Source organism: Syngnathoides biaculeatus, chromosome 12 (assembly GCF_019802595.1).
Source record: "Syngnathoides biaculeatus isolate LvHL_M chromosome 12, ASM1980259v1, whole genome shotgun sequence".
In the NCBI taxonomy this organism is placed as follows: domain Eukaryota; kingdom Metazoa; phylum Chordata; class Actinopteri; order Syngnathiformes; family Syngnathidae; genus Syngnathoides; species Syngnathoides biaculeatus.
In genome coordinates, this window is record NC_084651.1 from 27383839 (window position 1) to 27405393 (window position 21555).

A 21555-nucleotide genomic window follows, 5' to 3' on the forward strand; every position below is an offset into this window, starting at 1 on the left:
TCAGTGTCTGATTGTAATAGCGTCATATATTCTCTACCTTTGCCCGACGTCACATCTCAATGTATTCCTTTTGCCTCTCCTCAGTCCTCTATGTCCCACTTCTTCTTTGCTAATCTCTTAACTTGTATGACTTTCTGTATTTTGGGGTTACACCACCAAGTCTCCTTCTCCCCTTTCCTATCAGAAGACACACCAAGTACTCTCCTGCCTGTCTCTCTGATCACCTTGGCTGCAGTAGTCCAGTTTTGTGGGAGCTCCTCCTGTCCATCGAGAGCCTGTCACCTAATTCCGAAAGGCCGCACAACATTCTTCCTTTTCTCAACTTCTAGCACATGTTTCTCTGCTCTACCTTTGTCTTCTTAATCTTCCTACCCAGCTCCAGAGTCATCCTACACACCACCATCCGATGCTGCCGAGCTACACTATCCCCTACCACTACCTTATAGTCAGTAACCTCCTTCAGATTACATCATCTGCACAAAATATAATCCACCTGCGTGCTTCTACCTCCACGCTTATAGGTCACTCTATGTTCCTGCCTCTTATGGAAAAAAAGTGTTCACTTCTGCCATTTCCATCCTTTTTTGCAAAGTCCACCACCATTTGTCCCTCAAAGTGCCTTTCCTGGATGCCATACTAACCCATCACTTCTTCATCGCCCCTGTTTCCTTCACTAACATGCCAAGTCCATAATTTTTGCGAAGTCCACCATCATCTGCCCCTCAAAGTTCCTTTGCTGAATGACGTACTTACCCATCACTATTTCATCGCCCTTGTTTCCTTCGCCAACATGTCCATCGAAATCTGCACCAATCACAACACTCTCCCTGTCTGGGATGCTCAGAACTACTTCATCTAGCTCCTTCCAGAATTTCTCTTTCAACTCTATTTCACGTCCTACCTGTGGGGCATAGCCGCTAATCACATTAAACGTAACACCCTCAATTTCAATTTCAAACGACCGACATGGTATGGGTTTCTTTAAATCAATGCTCAGATTTGTTTGGCACAGTTTTACACTGGATGCCCTTCCTGACGTAACCCACTGCATTTATCTGGACTTGGGACCAGCCTACAGTTGCACTGGCTTGTGACCCCATAGGGCTGCATTGTTTGAAGGGAAATAAAGTTCATGTAAAATGTGCAACTCACAATTTTTATGAAACTGTTCATGTCTTGAGGGCAGCACGGTGGAGCAACATGTTAGTGTGTTGGCCTCACAGTTCTGAGGACCAAAATCAAATCCCGGCCCCACTTGTGTGGTGTTAGCAGTTCCCCCCATCCCCAAGTGGGTTTTCTCCTGTTTCCTCACACATCCCAAAAACATGCATTAATTGGAGACTCTAAATTGCTCTTAGGTGCGAATGTGAGTGCGACTGTTGTCTGTATCTATGTGCCGTGCGATTGGCTGGCAACCAGTTCAGAGTGTACGCCACCTCCTTCCCGGTGATAGCTGGTACAGGCTCCAGTAGTCCGACGACACTTGTGAGGATAATCGGAGCAGATAGTGGATAAATTGATAGATGTTCATCTCTTTTAAGTTATGGACTTTTTTTGTTTGTTGTGCAAGAATTGTATTTAAGAGGCTCATCAGAATTTTCTCTGTCAGTAGGGTTAGTGTTATTTATAGTGTCAAATGAATGCATGTTTTTGGGATATGGGAGGAAAGCGTAGTGCCCGGAGAAAACCCACACAGGCACAGGGAAAACATGCAAACTCCACACAGGCGGGGCCGGGATTGAACCTGGGTCCTCAGAACTCTGAGGCCAATGCTTTAGAGCTGCTCTGCTGTTCCATCATGTTTGTATATATAAAATGTAATATACAATACAAAACAATAAAAAACATCCATCCATTTTCTGAGCCTCTTATCCTTACTAGGGTCGCGGGATTGTTGGAGTCAATCCCAGCTGTCATTGGGCAGGAAGCAGGGTACACCCTGAACTGGTTGATCGCCAATTGCAGGGCGTGTTAGTTCATGTGAACTGAAAAAAATATATGAAAAACAAGAAGTAACCAATGAAGCATTTCGTAAATAGGGTAATACAAGAGATTACAAAACAGTGGAACTGTTCTAATAAATGTAATGAGGCCATTATGATTTCCAGATAGCAACAATATACCTCTGTTCATGCATACCTGTATTCATTGCTCATTCTCACTTTCTTCTTTTCTTTTGAAAATGCTTACCTGATGGTTTTGACATTTTCCTCTCCAATTCTCATCTCTCCTCATGGCTTAAAGATAAAGACATACAATGCAACATACCTCCATGTTCACAATTATGTCAATTTTATTCCAATACTAAAATTAAGATAAATTTAAAATAATGGTACAGTGATTTGTGTCACAAATTACCGCTTCTTCCATCCTTTAGGAGAAGCCACATATTTCCATGTGGTAAGTGGTGATGGGCAGTTGGCATCACTCTTCATGATGATGAATTTGATTTTTATAGGTCTAAATATAGTGTAATCCAGGCAACGCAGAATTTTATGAACGTCCATACGGGGGTGTGACTCACGCCATAATGGTCCTGGAGCATTAAATTGTCTTGTAGCGCTTCGGCAGTTTACCAGAAACCTCAAAATGAGAAATTCCTGTTCCAAATCCAGTCACTCACGTTTGACGGGCGCGATCATGCCCGCACGCCATCACACTCGCAATTCTGCACGGTTGAGCACGAAAGATTACGCGCGTAAAATTTGTTACGAGCAGAAAAAAAATACATATTGAAAGACGTCACTTATTATGTTTAGTCTTATAATTTTCTAATTTACGTGTTTATTTCATAAAGGTTGGTAAAAAAAAAAACAAGCCTTATCCTAAACAATCAGTATTCACCCGGAAACAGGAAATGCAAGATAACCGTACAGAGCATGTTCAGAAGTGATGCCAAAAGCACATGTTCCGAGCTGCTTCACCTACTGCGAGCGCATTTACGTCGAAAGTCATCAACATAATGAGCCATGTCAAAGGAAATTCAGTTACACCAGGGGTGCTCAATGCATCCATCGTGAGGCAGTTTTGATTGATCGTGTGACAGCGTGCCCAAAAAAAAAGACGTGAGACTATAATCCACCTCGTCGCTTGATTTATGCATGGCCAATACGTTGAGCGAACGCACATAAAGGCGCGTTCTAGCAAGCCGGCCTCCTATTCACAGCAGCTACTAAGCAATCAGAAGAGGTGCAGTGTGGATGTTGATCGATAACTTCTGAGCAATTCACATTTAAACAGTCCATTGTCTACCATCAAAAACATTGTTCTTGTGGATGACAAAAGGAGTTTAAAAAAATAAAGTTTTGTCTGCATAATTGGATCGAAGAGGTTGAGCAGTTTGAGCTGGTGACCCACATTTGTGAAACAAGAAAAGTTGGTGGTTAATAAGACTGATTATCGGACTATTTTATGGCTGGGAAAGGTGTCAAAAAAGTTGAAGAATGCGCAAGTCTGATGTGGCGGAGTGAGAATGTACAGGAAGCTGTTATATATGTTTTATTACATAAGGGTTGAAACAGTCCTTGTCATCATCAGCAAGACTGGTCTTGTTTATTTTGTCTTGTTTTTTTCTTTCTGCACAGAACTTTTAAGGAAAATAGAATCTATAATTGCAATCCGTTACTCTTGTTGACAAGAAAAACTTGTTTTGATCACGTTGGTCATAAACCGTGGTACTAGAAATAGCAATGCAGAGTGTTGCGTCATGAAGGGCATCAGGCGTAAAACTGTGCCAAAGATATATGAGCGTTCATCATACGAAGTCCATAAGGTTAGGTCGTGCCCTGGGCTTCCTATGCCCGCCCACAGAAATGTTAATCTGCAAGGCGGAGGGAGAAATCCAGATAATGCAGGTTGAAGACAAAAGGCGTCTTAGTCGGCAGAAGAAGAAGAGAAATCCACAGACCATACAGCTATGTGTAGGGACTTTGAATGTTGGGACGATGACAGGAAAAGCTCAGGAGTAAGTTGACATGATGATTAGGAGAAAGGTTGATATATTGTGCATCCAAGAGAGCAAGTAGAAAGGGAGTAAGGCTAGAAGTCTATGTGCAGGGTTCAAATTATTTTATCATGAAGTAGATGGGAAGAGAAATGGAGTAGGGGTTATTTTATAGGAAGAGCTGGCTAAGAATGTCTTGGAGGTGAAAGGAGTATCAGATCGAGTGATGATGATGAAACTTGAAATCGACGGTGTTATGTAGAATGTGGTTAGCGGCTATGCCCCACAGGTAGGGTGTGACCACCAGTTGAAAGAGAAATTATGGAAGGAACTAGACGAAGTAGTCCTGAGCATCCCAGACAGAGAGAGAGTTATGATTGGTGCAGATTTCGATGGACATGTTGGTGAAGGAAACAAGGGCGATAAAATAGTGATGGGTAAGTACGACATTCAGCAAAGGAACTTTGAGGGGCAGATGATGGTGGACTTCGCAAAAATGATGGACTTGGCAGTGGTGAACACTTATTTTCAGAAAAGACAGGAACATAGAGTGACCTACAAGAGCAGAGGTAGAAGCACGCAGGTGGATTATATTTTGTGCAGACATTGTAATCTGAAGGAGGTTGATGATTGTCAGGTAGTGTTAGGGGATATTGTAGCTCGACAGCATCGGGTGGCGGTGTGTAGAATGACTCTGGAGGTGGGTAGGAAGATTAAGAAGACAAAGGTAGAGTAGAGAAGCATGTGCTGGAAGTTGAGAAAAAGAAGAATGTTGTGCAGCCTTTCGGAATGAGGTGACAGGCTCTCGATGGACAGGAGGAGCTCCCACAAGACTGGACTACTACAGCCAAGGTGATCAGAGAGACAGGCAGGAGAGTACTTGGTGTGTCTTCTGGTAGGAAAGGGGAGAAGGAGACTTGGTGGTGTAACCCCAAAATACAGAAAGTCATACAAGTTAAGAGATTAGCAAAGAAGAAGTGAGACATAGAGAACTGGGGAGAGTGTAGCTCAACAGCATCAGATGGTGGTTTGTCAGATGACTGGTAGCGGGTAGGAAGATTAAGAAGACAAAGGTAGAGCAGACAATCAGGTGGTGGAAGTTGAGAAAGGAAGAATGTTGTGTGGCCTTTCGAAAAGAGGTGAGACAGGCTCTAGATGGTCAGGAAGAGCTCCTAGAAGACTGGAATACTACTGCCAAGGTATTCAGAGAGGCAGGCAGGAGAGTACTTGGGGTGTCTTCTGTTGGGAAAGGGGAGGAGGAAACTTGGGGTGGAACCCCAAAATACAGGAAATACAAGGAAAGAGATTAGCGAAGAAGAAGTGGGAGACTGAGAGGACTGAGAAGAGGCGTAAGGAATACGTTGGGCAAAGGTAGAGGTGCCCAAGGCTAAAGAACAAACAAGGCATATGATGACTTGTATTCCAGGCTGGATAAGAAAGAAAGACAAAAGGATCTCTACAGGTTGGCCAGACAAAGGGATAGCGATGGGAATGATGTGCAGCAGGTTAGGGTGATTAAGGATAGCGATGGAAATATGTTGACTAGTGCAAGTAGTGTGCTTAGTAGATGGAAAGAGCACTTTGACAAGTTAATGAATGAAGAAAATGAGGGAGAATGAAGAGTAGAAGAGGCAAATGTGATGGACCAGGAAGTGGCAATGGTTAGCAAGGGGGAAGTTCGAAAGGCACGACAAAGGATGAAAAATGGAAAGGCAGTTGGTCCTGATGACATACCGGTGGCGGTATGGAAGCAATTTTGGAGAGGTAGCTGTGGAGTTTTTGACTAACTTATTCAACAGAATACTAGCAGGTGAAAAGATGGCTTAAGAATAGACGAAGAGTGTGCTGGTTCCCATTTTTAAGAACAAAGGGGACTTGGAGTGCTCTGGCAACTATAGGGGAATAAAGTTGATGAGCCACACAGTGAAGTTATTGGAAAGAGTAGTAGAATGAAAAGAAAAGAAGTAAGTATCTGCAAGCAACAGTATAGTTTCATGCCTAGAAAGAGTACCACAGATGCATTATTTGCCTTGAAGATGCTTGTGGAAAAGTGCAGCGAAGGTCAGACAGAGCTCCATTGTATCTTTGTAGACCTAGACAAAGCCTATGACAAAGTACCAAGACAGGAACTGTGGGACTGCATGCGCAAGTCTGATGTGGCGGAGTGAGAATGTACAGGACATGAGGGCAGCGGAACAGCGGTGAGATGTGCCGTAGGTGAGTCAGAAGAATTTAAAGTGGAGGTGGGACTGCATCAGGGTTCCGCGCTGAGCCCCTTCCTGTTTCCAGTAGTGATGGATGGGCTGACAGACGAAGTTAGACTGGAATCCCCTTGGACAAGGATGTTCGCAGATGATATTGTGATCTGCAGTGAAAGCAGGGAGCAGGCGGAGGAACAATTACAAAGATGGAGGTACGCACTGGAAAGGAGAGGAATGAAGATTAGCAGAAGTAAAACAGAATATATGTGCATGAATGAGGGGTGGAGGGAGAAGAGTGAAGCTCCAGGGAGAAAAGATAGCGAGGGTGGACGACTTCAAATACTTGGTGTCAACAATACAAAGCAATGCTGAGTGTGGTAAGGAAGTGAAGAAACGGGTCCAAGCGGGATGGAACAGTTGGTGGAAGGTGTCTGGTGTTCTATGTGACAGAAGAATATCCGCGAGGATGTAGGGCAAAGTTTATAGAACAGTTTTGAGTCCGGCCATGATGTACGGATTAGAGACGCTGGCTCTGAAGAAACAACAGGAAGCGGAACTGGAGGTCGTAGAAATGAAGATGCTGAGGTTCTCGCTTGGTGTGAACAGGCTGAATAGGATTAGAAATGAGCTCATTAGAGGGACAGCCAAAGTTGGATGTTTTGGAGACAAGGTTAGAGAGAGTAGACTTCCATGGTTTGGACATGTTCAGAGGCGAAAGAGTGAGTATATTGGTAGAAGGGTGCTGAGGATGGAGCTGCCAGACAAAAGAGTGAGAGGAAAACCAAACAAAAGGTTGATGGATGTTGTGAGGGAAAGGATGAGGACAGTGGGTGTTAGAGAGGAAGATGCACGAGATAAGCTTCAATGGAAAAAGATGACACACTATGGCGACCCCTCACGGGACAAGCCGAAAGAAAACAAAGAAGAAGACTAGAAACAGCAAGGCAAATATACAGGTCCAGACTGTAGTGCCATACTGAACCCAAAGACCCAAGTAGCAGAGATTAAGAACCAAGTGAAAAACGGTTTGTATTTACAAATATTTAATTCCTCTGATGTTTTTTTTCCTCATAGGAATTATTTTGATGAACCGACTGCCAGATTTTGCATAGGTTGTGTCTTAGAGGCTTTTGATTACCTTCACAAGATGGGTATCATTTATAGAGACCTCAAACCAGAAAACCTTCTCCTTGATGCAAAAGGTTATGTTAAAATGGTAAGTTATTAGTTTGAAATATAATGTAAATGATATTGTATTTTTTTCAGTATTGACGCATTTTCTGTTTTCTGTATTCACAGGCTGACTTTGGGTTTGCAAAAAAGATTGGTCTTGGTAAGAAGACCTGGACATTCTGTGGGACCCCGGAGTATGTGGCTCCAGAGGTCATTATGAACAAAGGCCATGACTTTGGGGCTGACTGCTGGTCTTTAGGAATCCTCATATTTGAACTTCTAACGGGCAAGTAAGCCAGTCGATGATCTAGTAAGATGCCTTTTGCACAATGTATTCGTATATAATCGGTGGAGTGGCTCAGGTCGTAGGGTGGTTGTCTCCCAACCTGAAAGGACTTGTAGTGTCCAGATGGCGCTAAAGCATTTTCCTTCTATACTGCATTTTGGTTCAAGAATATGAAACTGCAAGTAATTTTCAATCACATCATTACGTTTTGGAGTGATCATTGAATAACCAATTGACCAGGTAACACTCCTTTTACATTGCTCAATTGGGTACGCCACCATGTCTTGGTGTAATGTAATCGACAGAACTGGAGACCATTTCACCTCATTATCGGTGTGCTCAAAGGAATGTACTACAGTATACTATTAAGTGGTAGTACTTCCTCATATATTATGTTGTACATCATCGCTGTCAGACAAAAGCCTCGCACCTTCAAAATGACAACTTTTCAGGAACAAAAATAATAAATAAAAACGTATTCTTATTTGAGTTTCCAAATACCGTTTTGTTCAAGTTGGTACTACAGTATACCTTGTATTACTATCATCTAAAGTTGCATACTCACATTGACACAACAGCACCTCAAAATTATTTTGTGCTTTGTGCTTTGAAAAATTGTATTTTAATACTCAGTTAATGATTAAAATGGTGCAAACCTGCTAGCCAGCCATGTTCATCATCACAAAATACCACAGCATGTACAAATTTCCTTTAACTTAAAAAAATATGCTTGTGTCACATTTCCTAAAATTTTTAAACGGTATTAGAGTCATAAGCAATCCAATCAATACAACAATGACCCAACTATGTCCATGTATTGGACAGAAATGAATCTGCACGCATTTAACTTATATGGCTAATTGGGCTTCCTTCTGCAAAAAAAAAAATATTACAGCTATCAATTTTAACAAAACAAACCTACTTAAATACTGTATATGACCACTCACGATCTGTCATGGGCGTGTCCTTCCTCGACTCAGTTCACAGCTGCTCCATTGAGCAGACCCGCCCACCTGCTTCTTGTTCACGCTAATTACTGTCGATGTAGATTGCCACGTGTGTGATCTGGTCCTTCTCCAGATCATTCTACCTTGATGTCACATTCCCACAATTCCATATTCGTGTCTTTAATCCTTTGTGTACTGTGTGTTTGATCCCGGACTCCCCCACAGCCCTGTCAAAATATCCTTGTTGTTGCTTTGAGTGTGTGAATGACTTACGACTTTTACAATGTGGTGGCATTATTAGTCTTATCTATCAATTACCAACACATCTTAAAGTTCTTTGAGGAGAAACAACTCTATACTAACCAGAGATAATAAGTTAAATTTTGTTACACATGTAAAGAATTATTGTGAAATGTCTACAATGTGCACTGTTGCATAACCATTTAAATTTGGTTTTCCAGAGATGTTTTTACATGCTGTCTATCCTCTTTATTATTTATTCGATAAATCTTTCTTTATCTATACGATACATGAATGGCATGGCCAAGTATTCAAAGTGTCCGAGAGGGGTATTGAAAGCAGTTTTTCATTCATCACCCTCTCAGATATGGATGAGATTTTAGGCATTTCATGGGTCCAATTTCGTGAACATCTGAGTGTTACAGAAAGGTGATATCATTTAGTCCATAGTAAAAAATTAAAAAAAAGCAGGGGCTGAGAATAGTATCTCTTTTCTGGCGATGAGGAATGTCAAAAGAGTACAGAAGCCAGAGTCACAGATATAGTCCTCCATTGCCTTGTTTCTCAGGGTGGAAAAGGTTGAAAAGGCACCTGTAGGGAAGAAGGGCCCCCGGCAGCAAATTAATTGCAGTCATATCAACATTTGTGGGTCGCGAAATGGGCAGGTCTTTATTGGATACCGGCAAGTGATCAAGATAGTCTTTGTGGACTCAGGAGAGGTCTTTCTGGTGGTGGTGGGTTTTCAGAGGGCGGTATAGCAGGGAGCAGGAGGTGTGAGTTACAGTGTGGGCTCCATCCAGTTATTGGTAAGAACATCCAGTCTATGGTGCGGTTATGTTGTATGAGCCAGGTAATACTTTGGACAAATGAGGTCTCAGGGGAAGCGATCACAAATGGAGAGATGTTCTCATGGTGAGTTCCAGAAATCAGCACAGTGAATGGCACTGTTTGGTGGGTGACAGAGGAAAAGACTCGGCCATTAAAGGCTGTGACTTTCTTTGGAGATGTGAGTGGTTGGAGAGGAAGCTGGAGCTGGTGTGCTAATCCTTCATGAATAACGTTTTTATCTGCACCGAATCAAAAATGCCCATTATGGATCTGTTGTTAGCATAATCTAGAATGCAAGCAGGAAGAGTCATACAGGAAGGAAAGCGAGAGGAATTGATTGTTTGGTTCAGCGCTGTGCTGTCAGGACATGACATATCTGGTCATTTGGGTCGCAGGGGACAAGTTGCAATGAAATGTCCTGATTGACAGCAATAACTGCACAGCCACTGGATGATACGATGCTTACATTCCTGGGGAACTCTATGGATGTTACCAGTGTGGATGGGTGCATCAGGTGCAGTGGGGTGTGGCGAAGGGGCACTCAAAAATGCAGAAGGCGGATGAGATGCTCATAGTGGGAATGATCTCACATGCTTGGATGAGATCCTCATATTGTGATGAGATACTCAAGAGAGGAGGGCTCGCCCCAGGCAGTTAGCTCATGTTTGAGCTTCTCCGTAAGACCATTAAGAAAAAGTTCTGCGTATGTAAGTCAGGGGTGCTAAATGTGTCGATGTACCGGTCTGCGCCGCGTCCGCCGAGCATGGCTTCAGCCCGGGTGGCTCATTGCAGTGCTGCCTGGTTGGCTAATACATACTGTCGGGGAGTCTGTTGTTAGTTAGAAGTGATGGTTTGGGGTTAGGGTTTAGGGTTATTATCTAAATATGGCTCGAAACGGTAGGGTAATATTGCCCCGGTCACTTCACTCGGTTGTGAGATTCTTTTAAAAGAGCTTTGCCACTACGTGTTTTCAATGGAGAATGTCCCTGTGTAACATCTGTTGATGACATTGCAGGCAATATGGCTACCACTTGGATGTCGAATGAGACTTCTACAACTTTGCGCATAGATGACATGCTCTCCGCTCATATTTTTTTTTTTGTATAGACATTGAAGTTAATAATCTAATATGTATTTTATGTATATAGGAATGTCAGTGGGGCTTTTAAAGCCAGGAAGGAGATCCATATGAGGGAGTTTATGGATTGCATCATTTATGGGACCGTTTTGTCATGTCATCCTGTCCAAGTAAAATCCAAGTGAGAACCCGCAGGAAAGGACATAGATTGGCACTCTCATCAATTCACCTCACGGATGTACAACAAAACCAACCAACAAAATAGACGAGCTTTATCTCCTGACAAGGACTTAACTTTGGATGTTCTGCCACCCTGTGCTTCACAGAGACCTGGCTTTGCGAACGCATCCCTGATGGAGCTATTCCAGTACCCAGATTCAATATTCACCGACCAGTTCATATCACAGAGCGAGCAGGGAAAACAAAAGTCAGTGGGATATACTTCTATATTAATGAGAAATGGAGCATGGACGTCAAGCAACTTAGCACACACGAGAGTTGCTGTTCTTGAACTCTAAGCCATTTCACTCACCACGTGAGATCGCTTCTTTCATCCTTGTCAGGGTCTACATTCTGTCTCAAGATAGCATGAATGCAGCACTGCTAACACTTGCTGAACAAGTAAACAAGATGGGGAATAAACATCCAGACCCTCATTATCCTAGGACATTTTAAACTTTCCCAAATACAAGCAGCTTGTAAAATCTCCGTCGAAGGAAAATAACACTTTGGACCACTGCTTCTTCTTTTCCTTTCGGCTTGTCCCATTAGGGTTCGCCACAGTGTGCCACATTTTGCCATCTAAGCCTATCTCCTGCATCCTCCTCTCTAACACCAAGAGCCCTCATGTCCTCCCTCAAAACATCCATCAACCGTCTCTTTGGTCTTCCTCTCGATCTTTTGGCTGGCAGCTCCATCATCAGCACCCTTCTACCAATATAGTCACTCTCGCGTCTGGACATGTCGAAACCTTTGAAGTCTGCTCTCTTGACCCTTGTCTCCAAAACATCCAACTTTGGCTTTCCCGCTAATGAGCTCATTTCTAATCCTATCCAACCTGCTCACTCCTAGAGAGAACCTCAACATCTTCATTTCTGCCACCTCCAGCTCTGCTTCCTATTGTCTCTTCAGTGCCACCGTCTCTAATCTGTACATCATGGCCGGCCTTACCACTGTTTTATAAACTTTGCCTTTCTTCCGAGCAGAGACTCTTCTGTCACATAACACAAAGACACCTTCCACCAGCTGTTCCAACCTGCCTGGACCCATTTGTTCACTTCCTTACCACACTCACCATTGCTCTGGATTGTTGACCCTAAGTATTCGAAATCGTCTACCCTCACTATCTCTTCTCCCTGAGCCTCATTCTTCTCCCTCCACTCCTCTCATTCACGCACATATATTCTGTTCTACTTCACCTATTCTTCATTCCTCTCCTTTCCAGTGCATGTCTCCATCTTTCGAATTGTTCCTCCACATGTTCCCTGCTATCACGATATCATCTGTGAACATCATAGTCCAAGGGGATTCCAGTCTAACCTTATCCGTCAGCCTATCCATTACCACAGCAAACAGTCAGGGGCTAAGAGCTGAACCCTGATGCAGTCCCTACTCCATCTTAAATTCTTCTGTCACACCTATGGCACAGCTCACCATTGTTCTGCTGCCATCATACATGTCTGTCATGATCCTGCCGCTCCAGCCCGGGCTGTGCGGGTGTCCACGCGGTTGCGCTGATTGGGAGGTGCACACCTGCGCCTCATGCAGCCTGATTATGCTGTGTATTTATATGACCCCAATGACGACTGGCCGGCACCAGTTCGTTGAGCTTCATGTCCCGTTAGAGTACTCCCGTATCCCAGATCGACAACCCGTGTGTACCGACCTTCGCCTGTTCTCCGACCAACCCCGTAAGCCTGACTCCTTTGATACTTCTGTCTGCTTTGATCGTTCTCCCGTGGACCGACTCCTGCCTGCCCACTCACCTGCTCTCTTCGCCCGACGTCCCAACTACCGCTGCTGCACCTGACTGCCTGCCCGATCCCTGACCTCGGAATAATAAACGTTTCTCCCTGAACTACCTTGCATCGTCCGAGTCCTGCATTTGGGTCCTACTCCCGATCCGATGGGACGTGACAATGTCCTGCACTATTCTAAATATATTTCTCCGCCACACCAGACTTACGCAAGCAGTACCACAGTTCCTCGCTTGGTACTCTGTCACAAGCTTTCTCTAGTTCCACAAAGACACAATGTAGCTCCTTCTGACGTTCTCTGTATTTTTCCACTAGCATTATTAAGACAAGTAATGCATCTGTGATCTGTTCCGACAGCTCTGCACATCGCTTTTGTTCTTAAAAAAGGAACTACCACACTTGTCCTCTGTTTTATTGCCCGCTCGTATTCTGTTGAATAGGTTCATCAGAAATTCCACAGCCACCTCTCCAAATTGCTTCCATGCCTCCTTTGGTATGTCATCAGGACCAACTGTCTTCCATTTTTCATTCTGTTCAGTGTCTTTCTGACTTCCCCCTTACTAATATTTGCCACTTCCTGGTCCATCATAGTTGCCTCTTCTACGCTTCCTTCTCTCTCATTTTCTTCATTCATTAACTTCTCAAAGTATTCTTTCCATCTATTGAGCACACTACTGGCACCAGTCAACACATTTCCATCTCTATCCTTAATCACCCTTACCTGCTGCACATCCTTCCCATCTCCATCCCTCTGTCTGGCCAACCTTTAGAGATCCTTTTGTCCTTCTTTCATGTCCAACATGGTGTGCATATCATCATATGCCTCTTGTTTAGTCTTGGCCACCTCTACCTTTGCCCTACATCACATATCAATGTACCATAGTTCCCGGCCTACAGAGCACACCTGGTTATAAGAGTCACCCAATACATTTGTAAAGGAAATACCATTTGGTACATACATAAGCCGCACCTGTGTAACAGCCGCCAGTGCCAACATTGAAACGAGATATTTTCAAAGAAAGACGGTACACAGAGTTTTCAAAGTTTTAATACCTTAGCTTAACATAGCTAAGGTATGAGACTCACCAGCAACAATGTAACAGAGCAACACGGTAGCACAGCACAAACAGGCTTCTTTAAAAAAAAAAAAACATACAGTTAAAAGTCCCTGAGAGCTGTCTTCATCTTCCTCCTGTGCACTGAAACCCTGGAAGTCTCCATCCTCAGTGTCTGATTGGAATAGCGTTATATATTCTTCACCACACACTGTCTCACTCTCTCTTTCATTGTCGCTGTCAGTGTCAATCTCATCCCGAGGCAAATTCACTCTTGAGCTTTTGCTGTCCCCACCTTCATGCAACAGACCGACTTTTTTAAAACTCATTGGTGATGGTGGATTTTTTCACACTGCTCCACGCTGTCAGGATTCACTGGCAGACTTGTGTAAAGTTGCTCTTTGCATGCGGCCAGTTTTGGAAAATGATTTCTCGCTGCTGGTCATCCAAGCGTCCCATTCAACTTGAAGGGCCACTTTTAATGCACGATTCACACTGATTTCAAGTGGCTGCAAATACTTTGTTGTGCCCCCAGGAATCACAGCTGGAATTGAGTTCGTCATCTTGGTGGTTGCTTTCACAGAATCCGTTATATGGTTCCTGATGCTGTCCAAAACGAGCAATGCTTTATTGTTACGAAAAAATCCTCCCGTTTGCTTGCCATAACCGTCGGTCAACCATTCTATCATTAGCCTCTCTACTATCCACCCTTTCGTGTTAACTTTCATGACAATGTCTTTCGAGAAGTTTTCTTTTGGCACAGTAATCCGCTTAAAAATTACCATTGGTGGAAGCTTCACTCCAGAAGCAGTGCAGCTCAAAAACAGGTGAAATGCATCCTCTCATGGCTGGTTGTTTTCAGTGTGACCTTTCTTGTTGACAGTCCTGGTGAGGGGCAGGTCAAACGACAGCAGTATCTCATCCATATTTACGATGTCGTCTGGTCCGATAGAATTCTCTGTTATCTTAACTTGAATGAATTGTTGAAAAATTGCAACTTGTTCCTCGTAGTTGGATGGGAGTTGTTGACACAGAGTTGTCCATGTCCTGATGGACAAACCTTTTCGCTTCATAAATCGAAGACACCACGACGGTCCTCCTTTGAATTCATTTACAGTGAAGAAAAGAAGTATTTGAACACCGTGCTATATTGCAAGTTCTCCCCTTAGAAATCTTGGAGGGGTCTGAAATTTTCATCATAGGTGCATGTCCACTTTGTGAGAGATAATCTAAAAAGAAAAATCCAGAAATCACTATGTATGATTTTTTTAACGATTTATTTGTCTTACGCAGCTGCAAATAAGTATTTGAACACATGTCTATCAGCTTGAATTCTGACCCTCAAAGACCTTAGAAGGGTGAGGAATCAGCCCAGGACTACATGACAGGACTTGGTCAATGACCTGAAAAGAGCTGGGACCACCGTTTCCAAGGTGACTTTTGGTAATACACTAAGTTGTGATGGTTTGAAATTATGCATGACAAGGAAGGTTCCCCTGCTTAAAACGTCACGAATGATGAGTTCCAATCCAAGAACACTATCCCTAATGTGAAGCATGGGGGTGGTAGTGTGTTTTTCGGCACATGAGACAGGACGACTGCACTGTATTAAGGAGAGGTTGACCCCGGCCATGTATTGTGAGATTTGGGGAACAACCTCGTTCCTTCAGTCAGAGCATTGAAAATGGGTCGTGGCTGGGTCTTTCAATATGACGATGAGCCGAAGCACACAACCAGGAAAACCAAGGAGAGGCTCCGTAGGAAGCATATCAAGGTTGTGGCATGCCTTAGCCAGTCTCCAGATCTAAATCCAAAGGAAAATCTTTGGAGGGAGATGAAACTCCGTGTTTCTCAGCGACAGCCCAGAAACCTGTCTGATCTAGAGAAGATCTGTGTGGAGGAGTGGGCCAAAATCCCTCCTGGAGCATGTAGAAATCTGGTGAACAACTACAGGAAACGTTTGACCTCTGTATTTGCAAACCAAAACTACTGGACCAAAAATTAACATTGGTTTTCTCATGCATTCAAATACTTATTTGCAGCTGTAGCACACGAATAAATCATTGGTAAGAGGGCTGATTGATGACAGGTGCAGGTGACAGGTGCGCAGCAGAGGAAGGTGCTGGGAAGAGAGAGGTGGGGCGAGCAAATCCCTACCCAACCTCCAGTAGTTAGAACTGCAAGATGGGTCATAACACTGACCCTGCATTTGCACAATAAAGGTCAAATATTTTTCCCCCATTTTGTTCTGTTTATATTTGAGAGGGTAATGGTAATGACCACAATAGCAAGAGTGTGATAATACTGTAGGCTGGTAACAGAAATGTGACTTAGTTTGCATATTACTGTGTTATTGGCTCTTGCTCGACATAAACACCTAAAGAAGAAGTGCAAAGGAAAAATTACCAAAATTTCTTCATTTGATATGTCCAGGATTGTACATCATCTCAACAAATCCATCTTGTTCCCTCTCGTCGTGATGGCTTTGTCTGTATTAGTTTGTGTGCAGTTCTATTGCTTGAACATTAAAAGATGATAGTCTCTCAGGCTACAATGTGTTGATGAATTATTAAAGGCATACATGGACAAGGTTTTGAACATCAATTGCCAAATAGAATTGGACCTTTTTTCACTATATAAATAATAATAATAAAATTAAAAATGTATTTTCTTTCCAGTCCCCCATTTGGTGGATCAGACCCAATAAAGATCTACACAATGGTCCTTTATGGCATTGAGAAGGTGGACTTCCCAAAGAGAATAGGCAGGCGTCCAGATGACCTCATCAGGAGACTCTGCAAGTATGGACCCGGATAGGGTAATAATACTCAACGGCATTATCACAGTGAATAACTGTATAGTAGGGGTCGGCCGTTTTGAAACTGGGAGCTACTTCTTGAGTCTTAATTAATGTGAAGGCTACCATCTTGATACACTTAGCTTTTTATTAATAGTTAATCAACTAATTATTAATAAATTAATGACAGGACAGCACGTGATGCAATTGGCTAGACCGTTGGACCCACAGTTAGGATGACCGGTGTTCAAATCATGACCCTGCCTGCGTGGGTTTTCTCTGGGCACTGCAGTTTCCTCGCACATCACCCAAAAAAACTTGCATTAATTGGAGACTCTAAATTGCCCTTTGGATTTGATTGTGTGTGCAACTGTTGTCTGTCTCTCTGTGCCCTGCGATTGGCTAGCAACTGATTCAGGGTGTATCCCAGCTCATGCCCAATGATAGCTGGGATAGGCGCCAGCACTTCCGTGATCCTTGTGAACATAAGCGGCTCAGAAAATGGATGGATGGATGGATTAACAAGACAGAAAACAGATAAATATAATTATTCAACCTTTTCGAAGATTATTTCTACAACAGTCTGAGGAAGTCACAATTTACCATCATTGATGAGCTGTTTTAGAACAGGTTTGCGAGCTACTCATATGTCCTTAAAGGTCAAGTGTCATCCCTATGAACATTCTAAAATACATATTGAAATGAAAAATACATATGACATTATTCACTTCAATGTCCACACGAAAAAAATAAATGTGAGCGGAGAGCGCGTCATCCATGCGCAAAGTTGCGGAAGTCTCATTCGACATCCAAGTGATCGGCATATTGGCTGCATTTACTGTCCGTGATGCCACCCCAGACATTCGCCATTGAAAACACGCTGTGGCCCCGACTGTGGGACACGCCCCTTCAGACACGGAAGGTCTTTTCAAAGAAAACATCTCACAATCAAGTGAAGTGTCCGGGGCAATATTAAATTTTTGTTTCGAGCCATATTTAGATGACGCGCGCATCACGGCCAAACCACTTCCCTGCCTGATCCACCTCCGCGCGGCAGTGACAAACGCCCACTTCAATGGCGGAGATGAGCCACTGCGGCGATGAGCCGGCCGCCGGCCTTGTCGACAAGGCCTGCGAAGGCCGTCCTTCAGCCGCTGCTGCACGGAAGCTTTCCGATGCGCACATCGACACATTTAGCACCCCTGATTTAAGGATTACGCCCCCCCCAACTATTGTTTTTTTTTTTTTTTAGTAGTTATATACACACCTATGTGTCATTTGGACCCCACAAAGCTCTCATCCCTTGCACCTGTGTAATCAATTTTTCACTATGAACCGGTTCTCTTGGAAACTTATGAAGGAAAAATCCATCCTCCCAAGTTTTCGAGCAATATCCAGCAATGCAACAATCCAACATTTTAGCTAACACGAAGGAACAGTGAGCTCCCTTCCCGCAGAATAGAAATAGAAACAAACGCCACCGCGAGATGGCACTCCTGCTTCTTGTCGAAAACAAATCCCTCGAGAGGATTTTCATGGCGGGAATGACAAAAAGCCATATAAGTCAAAATCATGTTTTGTGGTGAAAAAAGGCATGAGTCCATACCGGCTGCCGTATTTTCATTAATACCATACTAATCATCATGCATTTAATGACAGTGGCCTTTGAAGGCTAAGTGTAACGGTGGTGCGTTGTTTTTATACAGTGGGGCCCTTAATTGCACTGGGTCATATGCAACCCCATGGGTTCTCTTGGGTTAATGTTGCATGTTTTTGGGATGTGGGGGGAAACCGGAGTGCCCAGAGAAAACCCACACAGCCACAGGGAGAACATGCAAACCCCACACAGGAAGGGCTGGGATTGAACCCGGGTCCTTATTATTATTATTATTCAATTTTCTTAGCCGCTTATCCTCACAAGGGTCATGGGAGTGCTAGAGCCAATCCCAGCTGTCAATGGGGAAGAGGCAGGGTATACCCTGTACTGGTTGCCAGCTAATCACAGGAGACATCGAGACAAACACCCGCACTCACAATCACACCAAGGGGCAATTTAGAGTGTCCAATTAATGTTGCATGTTTTTGGGATATGAGAGGAAACCTGAGTGCCCAGAGAAAAAAACACGCAGGCAGGGAGAGAACATGTTAACTCCACACAGGGAGGGCTGGGATTGAACACAGGTCCTCATCGCTGTGAGGCCAACGCTTTCCAGCTGCGACACCGTCTTGCCATTTGTACACGTTATTATCTTCTTTTTCTAGTTGAGAATGGTCAAATGATTTACGGTAATAAAATATTTTTCGCGAAGAACGCATGTGCTTATATAATTCAACCGTGTAAACAGTGTTAAAACTTTTCAGGAAAAAAATACATACCCCGCAACTTTAAACAAAAGCTCTTCGCAGTTTTGGTACTTTCTGGGGCCACCTGAGCTTGTCGAAGCATGTCCAACCCTATCATGACATAGGGTTAGGTTAGGCAAATTAGGTTGTTCATGTTCATCTTTCGGGTAGTTGGCTGTCCGTGAAGGTGCACTATTTCAGGTTCCAAAAATGTTTCTGTTTCTGACGACAATAGTCCAATTTGGTGCTGCATCCCATACAGCTATTTGAGGTACACAGTGTTTGGGGCACCTTTTCTTGCCCCCTCCCTTACTGGGTTGAGCAGTGTGTATCCCAGGTACAGTGAAGAAAATAAGTATTTGAACACCCAGCTATATTCCAAGTTGTCTCACTTATGGAGGGGTGTGAAATTTTCATCGTAGGTGCATGTCCACTGTGAGAGAGATATTCTAAAAAGAAAAATCCAGAAATCCCAATGTATGATTTTTTAACTATTTATTTGTGTGATACAGCTGGATATGATATTTATATTTTATATATATATATATATTTATATATTTGAACACCTGTCCATCAGCGAGAATTCTGGCCCTCAAAGACCTGTTAGTCAGCCTTTAAAAGTCAACCTCAACTCCATGTATTATCCTGAATCAGATGCACCTGTGTAAGGTCATTAGCTGCATAAAGACACCTGTCCACACCATACAATCAGTAAGACTCAAACTTATAACATGGCCAAGACCAAAGAGCTGTCCAAAGACACCAGTGACAAAATTGTTCAAATCCACACATCTGGAAAGAGCTACAGAGAAATTACCAAGCAGTTTGGTGAAAAAATGTCCACTGTTGGAGCAATCATTAGAAAATAGAGGAAGCTAAACATGACTGTCAATCTCAATCGGAGTGGAGCTCAATGCAAGATATCACCTCGTAGGGTCTCAATGATCCTTAAAAAGGTGAGGAATCAGCCCAGGACTACACGACAGAACTCAGTCAATGACCTGAAAAGAGCTGGGACCACCGTTTCCAAGGTGACTTTTGGTAATACACTAAGTTGTGATGGTTTGAAATCATGTATGGCACGAAAGGTTCCCCTGCTTAAACTAGCACATGTGAAGGCCCGTGTTAAGTTTGCCAATGACTATTTGGATGATACAGAGGAGTCATGGGAGAATTTTTTGTGGTCAGATGAGACCAAAATGGAACTTTTGGTAATAATTCCACTAACTGTGTTTGGACGAAGACGAATGATGAGTTCCATTCCAATAACACCATCCCTACTGTGAAGCATGGGAGTAGTAGCATCATGCTTTGAGGGTGTTTTTCTGCACATGGGACAGGACTTTGACAGATTTTGGGGAACAACCTCTTTCCTTCAGTCAGAGCATTGAGGATGGGTTGTGGCTGGGTCTTTCAACATGACAATGACCCGGAGCAAACAGTCAGGAAAATCAAGGTGTGGCTCCATAAGAAGCATATCAACGTGCTGGCATGGGCTAGCCAGTCTCCAGACCTAAATCCAAAGGAAAATCTTTGGAGGGAGATGAAACTTCGTGTTTCTCAGCGACAGCCCAGAAACCTGTCTGATCTAGAGAAGATCTGTGTGGAGGAGTGGGGCAAAATCCCTCCTGCAGTGTGTGCAAACCTGATGAACAACTACAGGAAACATTTGACCTCTGTAATCGCAAACAAAGACTACTGTACCAAATACTAACGTTGGTTTTCTCAGGTGTTCAAATACTTATTTGCAGCTGTATCACACATATAAATCGTTAAAACATCATACATTGTGATTTCTGGATTTTTCTTTTTAAATTACCTCTCTCACAGTGGACATGCACCTATGATGAAAAATTCAGACCCCTCCATGAGTTCAAAGTGGGAGAACTTGCAATATAGCAGGGTGTTCAAATACTTAGTTTATTCACTGTAGGACTGCTCAGACATGGGTGAAGCTTCTGAAAACCTCATTCTACCTCTGTCCAAGAGCTTAGCAACTGATACAGAGACCAATGGGACATGATTTGATGTCCTCCATGACATTTCCACACACCAGATTGCCTTCATTGGCAGTGAAGAGGCTGTGTAGCAGCAAGAAGCTTACGCACTCAGCTGCTTTTTTAACCCCTGCTAACATGGGGTTAGCCAGTGGCAGTAACTGAAAGCAACGATAGTAACCAGAAATGTGATACAACATGCACTGCCTACAAATGCGACTCCTCCAGCTTTATTGTACCAAATGTATCGCACAACCTGGCTGTAAGCACGCTACACATACTATAAATTCTACCAATCTATAACTTAAACATCTTACTTTATTATCATGCATCTCATCTAGACTGGGAAAACGTGAGGACTTGGCTCTGTTCGGCAGACCTCTTGCAAACTTGGCTCCCTCCTCTCACCATTCACACACTCCCTATTTCAAAAATCCTTAACCAGTTTAATTTTACATTTACATTTTATAACTTATAATACATTTTATTGTTGAAAGGTCACAGATGGGCTTTAAGGTAAACTCTCTCTCTCTCTCTCTCTTTCTCTCTCTCTCTCTCACACACACCCACACACACACATACACACACACATCCACACACTGAAATCCCAAACAAAACAAATAAGCACTGACATGACGTCTTCGTGGGGGAAATTGGCATGTGCTTCCATATCCACACCCTTGCCCACCTC

At 43.3% G+C, this 21555-nt stretch overlaps 1 protein-coding gene across 18 annotated transcripts in view; it reads left to right on the plus strand.

Moving 5' to 3' along the window:
* LOC133509353 (cGMP-dependent protein kinase 2) overlaps window positions 1-21555 on the plus strand; it is a 120943-nt gene that overhangs the window by 83670 nt on the left and 15718 nt on the right. For 14 of the 18 annotated variants that reach the window (XM_061836175.1, XM_061836176.1, XM_061836174.1 and 11 more), the window contains 3 exons: window positions 7219-7360; window positions 7444-7607; window positions 16406-16528. In XM_061836175.1, the coding sequence (XP_061692159.1) occupies window positions 7219-7360; window positions 7444-7607; window positions 16406-16528 (429 nt within the window). Of the gene's footprint in view, window positions 1-7218; window positions 7361-7443; window positions 7608-16405; window positions 16546-21555 lie in introns of all 18 variants that reach the window. The other 4 variants (XR_009797300.1, XM_061836173.1, XR_009797301.1 and 1 more) reach the window with 3 other exon arrangements.